General features: G+C 55.0%; 1 protein-coding gene across 1 annotated transcript; it reads right to left on the reverse strand.

Moving 5' to 3' along the window:
* Positions 1 to 1,244: 1,244 nt before the first annotated feature.
* On the reverse strand, positions 1,245 to 14,450 carry LOC115080877 (surfeit locus protein 4-like). The gene is made up of 6 exons (XM_029585337.1): positions 14,400 to 14,450; positions 5,133 to 5,319; positions 3,248 to 3,324; positions 2,853 to 2,896; positions 2,399 to 2,585; positions 1,245 to 1,731 (listed from the first exon to the last, which is right to left on the reverse strand). Exons 1-6 carry the CDS (start codon positions 14,448 to 14,450, stop codon positions 1,465 to 1,467), a joined length of 813 nt encoding a protein of 270 aa, XP_029441197.1. The 3' UTR covers positions 1,245 to 1,464.
* Positions 14,451 to 15,349: the final 899 nt, after the last annotated feature.

Genomic DNA, 15,349 nt, shown 5'->3' on the forward strand with positions numbered 1-15,349 from the left:
TCAGCTGAAAAGTCCTAACCTCTTTAGTCTTTCCTCATAGGGGAGCTGTTTCATTCCCCTTATCATTTTGCAGCAGCTGCAGTAGTGGGGAGGGAGTAGCAGTAATGGTGCAGTAACTACAGAGGAGCAGCAGCTGCAGTTGCTTTTTTATGATGGGGGGAGGTGAGCAGCAGCAGGGCAGTGAGTGCAGGTGCCCTGCTCTCTGCTGTAGTAACAGATCCGGGAGGGCGACGAAGCTCATTTCCTTCCTCAGATGCATTAAACAACCACAATTAAAAGCCTGCCAGAGCCTCCTCACCTCTGCTTCCTGCTGCAAACGTCATCAACCAGCAGTTCCACCCCTTTCTTGCTGCGTGCCCAGGAATGCCGGGAAGAAAGCTGACAACACAGCACATACGCAATTTTAACCATGCCATGCTGCATGTGGGGATTTTTCTCTGGTCCTGCACTCTGGGATCGCACAGCGCTAGCACTGTTAGTACTAGAGGAGTACAGAGCAGAGCATGCACGACGCAAGAGCGGCGGCCCGTTAGAGCCCCTACTACAGCCTTACGCTTCAGCACCATTTGAGGCGGCTAAGGGGATGGAAGGCTGGGGGCGCAGGGCATAGGCAGCCGCTCTTAAAAGTCTACGATTAGCCAGATAAACACCGTCAGGTTTATGGATCTCAAGTCAGATAAGAACATGCCATACTGGGACAGACCAAGGGTCCATCAAGCCCAGCATCCTGTTTCCAACAGTGGCCAATCCAGGCCATAAGAACCTGGCAAGTACCCAAAAACAGCTGAATATCAACCACATCGGTGCACACAGCAGTGGCATTCCAGGCCAGAACTTACATTGCATAGGCTTGTCCAGGGCTTATCATACACCATGAGCAAGCTTGCCCATGATGATAACTAATAGACCATCGCAGTCTAGAGAACAGATTAAGGCTTGCACGTCCTCTCTCAAGGATGACAGGGACGCTATAGCATTTCCCCATGAGCTACAGCCACAGAGCAAGACCAGTCCCAGACAGGGAATAGGATACTAGTTTACCCTGGCACCGCTGTGTCACTCTCCTATACATCAGGGCTAGAGAATCATTCAGAGTTAAATCTAGTCCTCAAGATTCAAACTGTAAATCCAGTGTATGACAGAAAGGGGCTTGTACTGTCTGCATCGAGCTCCACCCTCCAAAAACACAGCCATGCTCAGCGCTAGCCTCCCCTTAAAAAAAAATCCCAGCAATACACAAAAGGGAAGAGGACCATAGAATTTTTTTAATTTATAAATGTCTCCAACTTACTTTTAATAGAAAAAAAAATCTCTCACTAAGGCAACAGTAAACAATGATAGAGAGTTTTATATCACATACAAATGGAAAAAATACACAGATGGGACTAAATCAATTAAAAATATTTGTGAGAAAACTGTTGTGGCACCATCCTGTCCGCTCTCGTCCTGGCAGGCGTTCTGTCTCTACCATTTCTTCTTGTGCTCGTCCATAGACACCCCGCCAGGCCCTAGAGCCACCACCAGGAGGAGGCCTCCTATGACCGACATGGTCTGGAAAAAGTCATACTTGAGGAAGTCATGGAGGGGCCTGTAGGTGGGGATGTTCCAGAAGGCGTTCTGCAGCAAGTTAATGATCAGCAGCCAGATCACCAGCGTCAGCGCTGCCAGCTTGGTCTTAAAGCCAACGGCCACTAGAATAATCAGCGCCGTACCGAAGATATCCTGGAAAATCTACACAGAGGCAAAAGGAAAAAAAACCAAAACAAAACACACACGAGCTGTGAAAAAAATAGATCTTAGGACTAAGAAGAAGATGTCAGGACGGGAGCCTCCTGCGAGGCACAGGCAGGCCTTCAGCTCTGCCCAGAAGCCGGAATGGGCTTCTGATACCCTTCATGCCATCTCCAGCAACAAGACGCCGTCTTCTTTATTCTAACAGGTAAAAAAAAATCCCTGTAAGGCAAACCCTCAATCTATACACAGTGATAAAAAGCTGCTGCAGCACTAGGGGTCATGCCCTGAAACCCCACGGGAGCGGACTTGGGAACAGTCACAGAAAGCGTGGCCATAAAGACAAAGACAGTAATGGAATCCAGCAGGGAGTGGGAAGAGATGGGGCAGTAATTACCCTGTGCCTTCGGCAGGAGTGATAATCTGCACACAGCGGTGGTTACTGCTAGGTAAGACCAAGGTCCTCCAAGCCCAGTATCGGGCACAGGCAGACAGCCAAAGGCATTGGGGGGGGGGGGGGGGGTAACCTGCAGACAGCAACCGGTCCTGCCCGTAACCTGCTGGGCAGATTGGACGGACACCTTTACTCTTACATTCCTCTTTGCCGACCAGAGATGTTTTGCAAGCAGAAAGTTAAGTGCTTAGCCAGTGAAGGGTGGTCACTTACAGTGAAGGCGCTGGCTTCCAGGTGTAACAGAGTCATGAACATGAGCACCAGCAGGACCCGGCCGCCCAGCTGCATGTACTGCCGCGGAGAGTTATCGTTCATGGTGGGGACCCCGGCGAACATGGACTTCCCTTCCGAGCGCGACTCTGCCAGCAGCAGCAGCAATCCACCACCCAGGGCAAGGTTCCTGCAGCACAAGAGGAGGCGAAAACAACAGCTCAGGAGGTCACAAGCCCTGCCAGAGGCACAGAGAGAGACCAGAGACACAGCTCCCTGCTGCAAGCAGAGAGAGACCCGGGGGGGGGGGGGGGGGGGGGTGTTACGCCTCCTGACCCCTGCGCTGTGATCGCAGAAGCAGCGAGGTCAAAGCTGACGCATTTCCAGTCCCCCCCCTCTGGCCTAGTGACTCGAGCCACAGGCGAGCACCAGCTTGTGGCCATCAGGAGCGACTCACCTCATCAAGAACTTGAGATCCCACAGAATACTGTACGCGATGGTCTGTAAGAGAGAGAAACAGAACATAGGACGCGACAGCAGACACTTCCTCTCCGGCGCTAAAGCCAGGGAACCAGGCGATGATCTATTTACAGAGGCCCTCGCATCACCGCCTCCCTTCCCACTCTCCTTAAAAAGGGGAACTGCAGGACCTTGCCGGCACAGTCCGAGCTTTCTCCCACGTCTCCCAAGCCCCAGGGCTCCCCTATCACAGCGAGCGGCAACCCGGGGCTGGCGGGGGGGGGCTCCCCGCACCACGCACGGCCATCCAAGGTGATGCAGCAGCGTGGGACCAGCACAGCCTGATCACTCTGAACCTGCAGGCAAACAAAATGTCCAGGGTGCACAACTCACCTGCATGAAGATTATCCCAAACAGCCCAAAGCAAGCATAGGGAACAAACTTCCGAGCCAGCACCAGCACACAGCCCGCTGCAGGAGCACAAGAACGGGAGGAAGAAAAAACACCCCCCCATCAGTATCCAGAGTAACTGCAGCTCCACAACATGAAGAACTTTCTGCCATCTGCAACTTCTCTTACAGGGAGCGGGAGGCAGTTTTAGCTCTTAAGGTGAGAAGCAGCTGACAAGAAAGGGGGCAGGGAAATGTACACAGCTCTGCCCACGCACCTCACACCCGCCCTGCAGCACCCCCTGCTATTCCAGTACTGAGACCCTCACACACAGCTCTGCCAATGCACCTCACTCCTGCCCTGCAGCACCCCCTGCTATTCCAGTACTGAGACCCTCACACACACAGCTCTGCCAATGCACCTCACTCCTGCCCTGCAGCACCCCCTGCTATTCCAGTACTGAGACCCTCACACACAGCTCTGCCAATGCACCTCACTCCTGCCCTGCAGCACCCCCTGCTATTCCAGTACTGAGACCCTCACACACAGCTCTACCAATGCTCCTCACTCCTGCCCTGCAGCACCCCCTGCTATTCCAGTACTGAGACCCTCACACACAGCTCTGCCCACGCACCTCACTCCTGCCCTGCAGCACCCCCTGCTATTCCAGTACTGAGACCCTCACACACACACAGCTCTGCCAATGCTCCTCACTCCTGCCCTGCAGCACCTCCTGCTATTCCAGTACTGAGACCCTCACACACAGCTCTGCCAATGCACCTCACTCCTGCCCTGCAGCACCCCCTGCTATCCAGTACTGACACCCTCACACACAGCTCTGCCAATGCACCTCACTCCTGCCCTGCAGCACCTCCTGCTATTCCAGTACTGAGACCCTCACACACAGCTCTGCCAATGCACCTCACTCCTGCCCTGCAGCACCCCCTGCTATTCCAGTACTGACACCCTCACACACAGCTCTGCCAATGCACCTCACTCCTGCCCTGCAGCACCTCCTGCTATTCCAGTACTGAGACCCTCACACACAGCTCTGCCCATGCACCTCACTCCTGCCCTGCAGCACCTCCTGCTATTCCAGTACTGAGACCCTCACACACAGCTCTACCAATGCTCCTCACTCCTGCCCTGCAGCACCCCCTGCTATTCCAGTACTGAGACCCTCACACACAGCTCTGCCAATGCACCTCACTCCTGCCCTGCAGCACCTCCTGCTATTCCAGTACTGAGACCCTCACACACAGCTCTGCCAATGCTCCTCACTCCTGCCCTGCAGCACCTCCTGCTATTCCAGTACTGAGACCCTCACACACAGCTCTGCCAATGCACCTCACTCCTGCCCTGCAGCACCTCCTGCTATTCCAGTACTGAGACCCTCACACACAGCTCTGCCAATGCACCTCACTCCTGCCCTGCAGCACCTCCTGCCATTCCAGTACTGAGACAGTCACACACAGCTCTGCCAATGCACCTCACTCCTGCCCTGCAGCACCTCCTGCTATTCCAGTACTGAGACCCTCACACACACACAGCTCTGCCAATGCACCTCACTCCTGCCCTGCAGCACCTCCTGCTATTCCAGTACTGAGACCCTCACACACACACTCTGCCAATGCACCTCACTCCTGCCCTGCAGCACCTCCTGCTATTCCAGTACTGAGACCCTCACACACACACAGCTCTGCCAATGCACCTCACTCCTGCCCTGCAGCACCTCCTGCTATTCCAGTACTGAGACTTACATTCAGCTCTGTCCATGCATAGAAACAAGCATCTCATGCCTGCACTTCTCTCATTAATGCCAAATTACATATAAGTAGGCAGAGCAGTGGATTAACAGGTTTCTCCTCAGAAGTTTCTAAGTCCTTACTCAGTTGTCCAAACATGTTGATTAATACGAAGAGCATGGCCAGGAAGGGACCACATCCCCAGGACATGTCGATGTAATCCCTCTGCTCGTTCCACTGAAACCACATGCGGACGCCATCCTCCAGGAAGGTGCTGATCAGGCACAGGTGCGCCAGGTGAGGTAGATACCGCTTCGTCACTCGCAGGAACTGGGGGCAGGGGGAAGAGAGAAAATAAAAACGAAGCATCAGCGCCATGCCTCTCTCAGAGGCCGTGCCACCCTTGGAGAAACCAATCCGGACCCGAGAGGAGCATTGGCAAGAGTGACTCGTTAGCAAGACAGAACGGCCAGTAAAGGAACAGATGCAGGGGGTGATGGTTATAAAGCCACGTCCTACGAAGTAAGACGCACATAGCTAGTGCAGGGAGTCTGGGGATCTTGGATATTTAATCTGAGAATAAGGCACTCTCAGAGGGTGAAGGGCGGCTCAGAGGTTGCTACTTCATTGCAAACCAGTCAGGCTGCGGGACACAGGTGAGCAGAACAAGGTTTGCGCTGTTATTATTTTAAAACATGGATCTTAAGCAAGAGAGGCTGAGAAGGAACAAAGCATGGGGGGGGGGGGGGTCTGGGTGGGAGGAGGATGGTCTCCTTCTCACAGAGAGAGATTGAAAGCCTCCACAATGCAGGAGAGAGCTGGGAAACGCCTCGCCATCCGTCCTCACCGTGATGGTGCAACAACCATTGCCGAAGGATTAAAAAAACTGCACCCCCCCCCCCTCCCTCGCACGGAAGACGCAAACAGTTCAGAAAGAGGCGGTTGCTTGGGCACTGAAGTTAAAATGCTCGAGTGTAACTGCAAGCGGCAGGGCCGCCGCGTCCCTTGCTCCAGCTTAATAAGCACAGGGAGGTCACGTGACCCTGCTGGAGGCCAGCGTCCAAGCCTCAGCTGGAGTCTGCGACCCGGAGGAGCTCGCGTTCCCGTGCATGCAGGCGACACGCCGTTATATGGGGAGGAACCGGGTACCAGCAGGGAGAAAGCTTTAGCGCGACTCACTGGCAGATAAATTCACGGACGCCACAGAACCGGATAAAGCTGGACACCGCCAGGACCAAGGTTCTGTCGAGTCACGGTACTGACCCCCCCCCCCCCCCGTTTTCTCTTACAGCGGGTGATGCTTCAGAGGAGAGACCAAACCCACACCTCTGTGAACTTTCTGTGCCTCCATCAGACATGGAGTCATGGGGGTTCTCCCCTCCCCCCCCCCCCCCCAATTACACCAGCTCCATCACTTTTTCGGAAATCCCATTTGGCCACTTATGGGGGTGGCTTGCGGGAATGACTGCTACTTCCTGGTGATTAATGTCCTTATTCAATAAACATACACACGGTTAATGCGACTCCAACATTGCTCTACGCTTCAACGGCAATGAGGAAGTGTGGGACAAAGGATTTGCATTCACAAGTAAGCGTGGGAGTAGCTTGCTTGTTGCGGCGATTACTACCCCAAACCAAATAAGCCTGATACTTCACTTTGAATACATATTCAGCGCAGCTCACTGCTTCAACGGCAGGGGGAATGAAGAAAAGAGGATTTATATTAAGACAACCAACAAGGACTGAATTGCACAGGCTGGGTAAACAAGCGTGGGAGTAGCTTGCTTGTTGCGGCGATTACTACCCCTAACCAATTAGGCTTGATATTTCACTTTTATGCAGGTCCAGCACTGCTCTCTACAGGAAAATTAGAACCAAAAAGTTACCACTAAGGGCCCAGACCTCAGCAGTCAGAGAAACAGATAAGTATGAGAAAAATAACCGTGAAAGCTCGCTGGGCAGACTGGATGGGCCGTATGTTGTTCTTCTGCCGTCACTTCTATGTTTCTTACTCAATCAAATCAGCTTATGTAACTCCCTACAGATCGGTCTCCCAGAGAAATCCCTCCTACGATTACAGACGATACAGAACCCCACTGCTCGACTGTCGAGACAGGTCTGCTTCCTGTACAAAGCAGATGCAATTTTAAGATCCGTTCATCGGCCTTTAAAATGCTGCTGCACGATCAAGCGCCCAAATATTCGACGCACCGGTTCTATCACTATGTCCCCCCTCCTAGCACGTTGTGATCACCGCAGGAAGTTTTACTCCTTCTGCCCCCCTCAGCTACAAGACCCCCGCGTGCCCCTTTTCTTGCCTGGCTCCAGAACTGCGCTTCTTTGGACTGATCCACGGGTTATATGCCACCTGTGCGCTCGCCCCTAGGCGGCTGACAAGACAAAACACACAAGGCAATTGCCAATAAAGTGAGTAAAAGACAAACACGATAAAAGGCTGCACATCACAAAACAGGTAAAGTCACCCTAAAAAAGTCATTAAAAAAAAAAAAAGAAATAATCATAACAAGGTAAAACTAAAATAATAAATAAAAAATGGGACAGATACAATTCAGTCTGCCTTAAATGCTTTTAAGAATAAATCCTAAGACAGCCAAGGTCTTTAGCGGTTTCTTAAGAAGGTTTTGTACAGGACAGAGATCTCAAATCCAGAGGCGGGGCGTGGCAAACATCAGGAACAGCCACTGAAAGTGTGCGCTGGCAGGACTCGGAGAGATGCACAGAAGGTGCCTCCAGCAGGAAGCGAGGACCTCACTGGATTACCAAGTTTCCACGGAGCATTGATCCATGGAGACGAGCCGTACCAGCAAGCAAATCTGTATTTAAATTCTCACCAGCGAAGATCAGAAAGCAGTGGAGAGACCCGATCCTGAAGTGAATGACCCGAAGGCAGGCATTCTCCAATAACTGCGCTGATTTAAATTGTACTCCATGGTAAACCAAGAGAGCATTGCCATAATCAAGAATGGGCAAGATCAATAACTGAGCTACCACTGGGTTGTAAGAGAGACACGAGAGAGCTAACAGGCGTAATTTATATAAATCCCAGATCTCACAACAGATCTGGCTTGTGGTATAAACGACAGCCTGGCATCAATAACGAATCCCAAAACCCCCTAAAAGCCTGACCGACTATTTTTACCTGCCGGTCGTCAATAATTAACCCAGAAGGCACCAAGGACAGGCTCACGATGTTCAATCACCCCCCCCCCCCCCCCGCCCCCGCGCCATGCTTTAAATTACTGACTTACCCCTGGTAAATGCACATCCGCAGACGTTCAGGAGCGGCCACAGGACCCGGAGAGGGATGACCCGCGAGGGACTGCAGACCCACTTAGAACGTCTTTCCTACTTTTCCCCCGTTTTAAGAGCACACGATTGGAACAAACTCCAAACCGAGCCCAGAGATGCCAAAATCCCCAGAGGCGATGCGCCAGGATTACACGATCCGCTGTACGGAAGGCAGCGGCGAGATCTAACTTAAGAAGGACGAGACCCCCCCCGTGCCTCAGGGAGATTACCCGATCTCCAGGGAGCACGGCGGCCGTTATACCGTCATTCGTCATATTGTACTGTAAATTACCACCAAGGCATGTATTCGGTTTCGTTTGCCATCGCAGGTACTCAGTTACGAGTTGAACGTCACACCGAGCAGGTTCTGGTATGGCGGCTAATTAAATATGAATTATAAATAACTAAAGACCAATCTGTTGAACCCCACCATGTCCCTGCTCTGATCAGCTTCCAGCATTAGGCTCAAGCGGACGGAGGTTATGGGGACTTGCGTGAGGTTGCCCTGCAAGTTGTGGATAAAGCTTAGCACCCAAACTGAACAGGACCTTGCAGCCTGGGATTAGCTGGTGGGCAACAAAGATCTTCCGGTATAGCCAGCTCTCAGAAAACATTCCCAGCCAGCTGTGGTGGTGGAGTACAGGCTTGAACCCAACCGGAGCCAGCACCAGCAGAGCGCGAGCAATGGATGTGAACTTATCCCAGCAGCACCTGAAGAGGAAGGCCTCAAGGCAGGCCCAGTCCTCCCCCCCCCCCCCCCCCCATCAGAATCTCATTTCCCTTTCATATCAGAAAGCTTTTTTGTAATGGGAGGGTTCACCTTCCCAGTGTGGCCGGGCTTCAAACAGTCTTTTATGTCCCCAGTGGGGTTGGGTGGCAGGGCCTTAACCCCCTGAAATAATGCTGCTCAGTCTCAGACTGAAAGAGGGGACCACCCTCGGCTGCTTCCGTGCCACGGGAGCGGGACCTTCCGATTAATGTTTGCCAAAACGCGGAGAACCGTCACGTTAGGCGATTGTTTTCTGGCCTCTCGCAAGATCCACGTACAGGGCCCTGAGCCAAGAGCAGAGGATGCCCCTGTCTTGCAGATCATACACACACCGTCCTCTGACCCTGCTGGGGACACAATGGTGTCAAAAGCGGATTAAACCTCGATTTAAAAAAAAAAAAAAAAAAAAAGATTGTACAACGCAGGCAGAGGGTGCAAACCGAGCTCCATGTTGCACTGCACACAGATACGATACCGGCCCACGGTCTGGCTCAACCTTCCTACTCAACATGAACCAAAAGCCAAAGGTTACTTGTGCAGCTGTCAGTGGATGAGCTGAATCGCCTTGGGTCTCAGATCCACTGGCACGTGGAAACAGCTTTCTCGTTCCCGGCACGTAAAAAGGAACGGAGGCAGACTTCACCGCAACGCTGCATGCGGACAATTTAAACAGAAAAGAGGAAACCGAAACGCAACACTCGCTCGATCTGGTGCTGCTTAACCACAGAAATCCTGCAACAAAAGTAATATTATTGGCACCCAGTTTAATGCACACCGCAGGGTGCCCAAGGCTCTTTGCTTCTCCACTACTGGAGACAGGACATACTGATGACAGGTTTTTAGGAATAAACACTCTTACAGCCTCAGATATGGAGTTCTAGGTCTGTACAAGAGTCACAGTACAGGAGAGAGAGAGAGAGAGCCTAAGGTTTTATCTTTGGAATAAGATTCCCCCAGCACGGATCACTGCCACCCTGTGTACAAAGGAACGCCAGCTTCCACCCAAGACTAGAGGCAGCAGAGTCTGGAAACAGAGCAAGCCACTTTGTGAAGTCACCTGGAAAGGAGGACACCGACGGCCAGCGTTGATCGGAGAAAGAGTCCCAAGCAAACAGAGCTTGCAGGAATACAAACAAGTTAAGTCTGGCTCAGGTCAAACTTTGACTCTTGATTTCCGTTAAGTACACATTACTGAGACAGAAAGCTGGTGGGAATGAGGAACTGCCATGAACAGCAACGGAGCACTGACCGGCTTATTCCTGGCCAGGAAAACGGGCCTCCTGCAAGCTGGAACTGGAGGCCACAGCTGCGGCACTATTTGCTCTGCTCATAAAGGTTTCCAGATGGTGGGTGGGACGGGATCCTGTCCTGGGCTTTATTGGGGGGGGGGGGGGGCACCAGTATTTTCCTTCATGCTCATGCAATGTGGCTCTACCTAATTGCAATGTGGCTCTCTTTTCTTGAATCTGAATGTTATCAAACGAGGACATTTTGTTTCTGTAAAAACAGTTGGTCCCAGCCACTGATGTGCTGGAGGGAGCTCCCAGGAGCACCCATGTTAAATCCATCAGCAGGAGCCGCCCCCTCCCCTTACAAAGGTTGGCAGCTACGGCGTGCGGGGGTCTCTGTGCCCTGATTCTCTCTTTTGAAAGGAGAGGGTCTCACGGTGTGCAGGAGAGCTGGCGATTTATTATTTAATGCACGAGATATTATTATAGACAGAACATGGGAAGATCCCTTTGTACAAATGGCCCTTAGTCTAGCTGAAGTAAATGCAGGGTATTTTTATTTTTTTACTGTATGTGGTTTAATTTGTATCTCTGTTAACTTCAGTTAACTGAAGCAGTGAATACATTTATAAAATGCAGCAGCACAGATGCAATTGTGTGTGCAATAGCCTGAGACAAGAGATCAGGAGCAAAACAGGAGAGACCCCCCAGAAAACACACCCAGACTCTGCCCCTACACCCCCCCCCCAATACTAACCCCACCACACACACTGCCCCCTTCCCTGCCCCTACACCCACACTCCCCAATACTAACCTCACCACACACACTGCCCCCTTCCTCCCTTCCTCCCTGCCCCTACACCCCCCCTCTCCAATACTAACCCCACCACACACACTGCCCCCTTCCTCCCCGCCCCTACACCCCCTCCCCAATACTAACCCCACCACACACACTGCCCCCTTCCTCCCTGCCCCCTACACCCCCCTCCCCAACACTAACCCCACCACACACACTGCCCCCTTCCTCCCTGCCCCTACCACCCCATCCAAATACTAACCCCACCACACACACTGCCCCTTCCTCCCTGCCCCTACCACCCCCTCCCCAATACTAACCCCACCACACACACTGCCCCCACCACCCCCTCCCCAATACTAACCCACCACACACACTGCCCCCTTCCTCCCTGCCCTACCACCCCCTCCCCAACACTAACCCCACCCCACACACTGCCCCCCTTCCTCCCTGCCCCTACCACCCCCTCCCCAACACTAACCCCACCACACACACTGCCCCCTTCCTCCCTGCCCCTACCACCCCCTCCCCAACACTAACCCCACCACACACACTGCCCCCTTCCTCCCTGCCCCTACACCCCCTCCCCAACACTAACCCCACCACACACACTGCCCCCTTCCTCCCTGCCCCTACACCCCCTCCCCAACACTAACCCCACCACACACACTGCCCCCTTCCTCCCTGCCCCTACCACCCCCTCCCCAACACTAACCCCACCACACACACTGCCCCCTTCCTCCCTGCCCCTACACCCCCTCCCCAACACTAACCCCACCACACACACTGCCCCCTTCCTCCCTGCCCCTACACCCCCTCCCCAACACTAACCCCACCACACACAACTGCCCCCTTCCTCCCTGCCCCTACACCCCCTCCCCAACACTAACCCCACCACACACACTGCCCCTCTTCCTCCCTGCCCCTACACCCCCTCCCCAACACTAACCCCACCACACACACTGCCCCCCTTCCTCCCCCCTACCACCCCCCCTCCCCAACCACTGCCCTCTTCCTCCCTGCCCCTACCACCCCCCCTCCCCAACACTAACCCCACCACACACACTGCCCCCTTCCTCCCTGCCCCTACACCCCCTCCCCAACACTAACCCCACCACACACACTGCCCCTTCCTCCCTGCCCCTACACCCCCTCCCCAACACTAACCCCACCACACACACTGCCCCCTTCCTCCATGCCCCTACACCCCTCCCCAACACTAACCCCACCACACACACTGCCCCCTTCCTCCCTGCCCCTACACCCCCCCCCCCAACACTAACCCCACCACACACACTGCCCCCTTCCTCCCTGCCCCTACACCCCCTCCCCAACACTAACCCCACCACACACACTGCCCCCTTCCTCCCTGCCCCTACACCCCCTCCCCAACACTAACCCCACCACACACACTGCCCTCTTCCTCCCTGCCCCTACCACCCCCCTCCCCAACCACTGCCCTCTTCCTCCCTGCCCCTACCACCCCCCCTCCCCAACACTAACCCCACCACACACACTGCCCTCTTCTTCCCTGCCCCTACCACCCCCTCCCCAATACTAACCCCACCCACACACTGCCCCCTTCCTCCCTGCCCCTACCACCCCCTCCCCAACACTAACCCCACCACACACACTGCCCCCCTTCCTCCCTGCCCCCACACCCCCTCCCCAACACTAACCCCACCACACACACTGCCCCCTTCCTCCATGCCCCTACACCCCCTCCCCAACACTAACCCCACCACACACACTGCCCCCTTCCTCCCTGCCCCTACACCCCCTCCCCAACACTAACCCCACCACACACACTGCCCCCTTCCTCCCTGCCCCTACACCCCCTCCCCAACACTAACCCCACCACACACACTGCCCCCTTCCTCCCTGCCCCTACACCCCCTCCCCCAATACTAACCCCACCACACACACTGCCCTCTTCCTCCCTGCCCCTACCACTGCCCTCTTCCTCCCTGCCCCTACCACCCCCCCTCTCCAACACTAACCCCACCACACACACTGCCCCTTCCTCCCTGCCCCTACACCCCCTCCCCAATACTAACCCCACCACACACACTGCCCTCTTCCTCCCTGCCCCTACCACCCCCCTCCCCAACCACTGCCCTCTTCCTCCCTGCCCCTACACCCCCTCCCCAACACTAACCCCACCACACACACTGCCCTCTTCTTCCCTGCCCCTACACCCCCTCCCCAATACTAACCCCACCACACACACTGCCTCTTCTTCCCTGCTCCTACACCCCCTCCCCAATACTAACCCCACCACACACACTGCCCCCTTCTTCCCTGCCCCTACACCCCCTCCCCAACACTAACCCCACCACACACACTGCCCCCTTCTTCCCTGCTCCTACACCCCCTCCCCAATACTAACCCCACCACACACTGCCCCCCTTCTTCCCTGCCCCTACACCCCCTCCCCAATACTAACCCCACCACACACACTGCCCCCTTCTTCCCTGCCCCTACACCCCCTCCCCAACACTAACCCCACCACACACACTGCCCCCTTCTTCCCTGCCCCTACACCCCCTCCCCAACACTAACCCCACCACACACACTGCCCTCTTCCTCCCTGCCCCTACACCCCCTCCCCAATACTAACCCCACCACACACACTGCCCCCCTTCCTCCCTGCCCCTACACCCCCTCCCCAATACTAACCCCACCACACACACTGCCCTCTTCCTCCCTGCCCCTACACCCCCTCCCCAATACTAACCCCACCACACACACTGCCCCCTTCCTCCCTGCCCCTACACCCCCTCCCCAATACTAACCCCACCACACACACTGCCCCCTTCTTCCCTGCCCCTACACCCCCCTCCCCAACACTAACCCCACCACACACACTGCCCCCTTCTTCCCTGCCCCTACACCCCCTCCCCAACACTAACCCCACCACACACACTGCCCTCTCCTCCCTGCCCCTACACCCCCTCCCCAACACTAACCCCACCACACACACTGCCCTCTTCCTCCCTGCCCCTACACCCCCTCCCCAACACTAACCCCACCACACACTGCCCCCTTCCTCCCTCATTCTGCTTCCCCCTTCTCCTCTCCTCCCTAACCTCTCTCGCTCTCTCTCCCTCCCCCGTCAACCGCTGCCCCCACATTCTCCGCTGCCAGAAACCCCCACCACACACTGCCCTCAAAAGCCCTCCCCTTCCTCCACGTTATACCTCCCCAAGCCCCTCTGGCCCCCCCCACCACCAACCCCGTCAGCCTCTGCCCCGCCGCCACCAACCCCCCTCTCCTCCCCACCCCCTCCAGCAATCTACCCGCACACCTGGTCAGCGAGGTCCTCGGCGGCCCCCATCAGGTCGCTCTTGGGGGGCATGGCGCGCTCCTCAGAGCCGAGAACGAGGAAAAGAGGGAGGGCGCCGCGCACCACGCACCACGCACGCACCCTGCGTCCCAGCCGCAGCCAACCAGCGAGCGAGCGCGTGCGCCGCCAATCTTACGTCAGGAGCCAGCGCAGCCACTCACCGCGGTCCAGCTCACTGCGCAGGGCCCAGCGCGCCCGCATCACAGCCACGCCCCTGCAGGGCGAGCAGGGAGAGGGGCGGAGTCAAGAGGAGCCTACGACTGCGCCCAGGGGCAGATTAATGACAGGACTGGAGGGTTTTTTTTTCTTTTCCAAAGCTTTATTCACAACTTTAAACACTGACAATCGCTAGGAGATAGACAGCGGGGGCTGGGAAGAGAGACTGTACCCGGGCCTCTAACTCCATTCCCTGCACTCCTCAGGAGTCTCTTGTGTTATTTTCAGTCCCTGCGCTCTCTGCATTTCTCAGGAGTCTCTTGTGTTATTTTCAGCCCCTGCGCTCTCTGCACTCCTCAGGAGTCTCTTGTGTTATTTTCAGTCCCTGCGCTCTCTGCACTTCTCAGGAGTCTCTTGTGTTATTTTCAGCCCCTGCGCTCTCTGCATTTCTCAGGAGTCTCTTGTGTTATTTTCAGCCCCTGCGCTCTCTGCACTTCTCAGGAGTCTCTTGTGTTATTTTCAGTCCCTGCGCTCTCTGCATTTCTCAGGAGTCTCTTGTGTTATTTTCAGCCCCTGCGCTCTCTGCATTTCTCAGGAGTCTCCCTCTGGAATTTCCAGCCCCTGCTCACTATGGGACCGGGTTGTAAGTTTATTGCCAAACTTCCTAATAATCCACAGGGCCACCAAAGATAGCAAAGCCATTATGTAAAACATCCAGCCTCCCTTTGATCATTGAAGTTTGGGTTCTAAGTGTG

This window comes from Rhinatrema bivittatum, chromosome 19 (genome assembly GCF_901001135.1).
Source record: "Rhinatrema bivittatum chromosome 19, aRhiBiv1.1, whole genome shotgun sequence".
In the NCBI taxonomy this organism is placed as follows: Eukaryota; Metazoa; Chordata; class Amphibia; order Gymnophiona; family Rhinatrematidae; genus Rhinatrema; species Rhinatrema bivittatum.

Coding starts and splice junctions, on each gene's coding strand:
- LOC115080877 (XM_029585337.1), bottom strand. CDS start 14,450: ATGCCCCCCAAGAGCGACCTGATGGGGGCCGCCGAGGACCTCGCTGAC. Junction 5,320..14,399: donor CCGAGGACCTCGCTGACCAG/GTGTGCGGGTAG, acceptor CCCTGCCCCCAG/TTCCTGCGAGTGACGAAGCG. Junction 2,897..3,247: donor TTGGGATAATCTTCATGCAG/GTGAGTTGTGCA, acceptor TCTCTCTTACAG/ACCATCGCGTACAGTATTCT.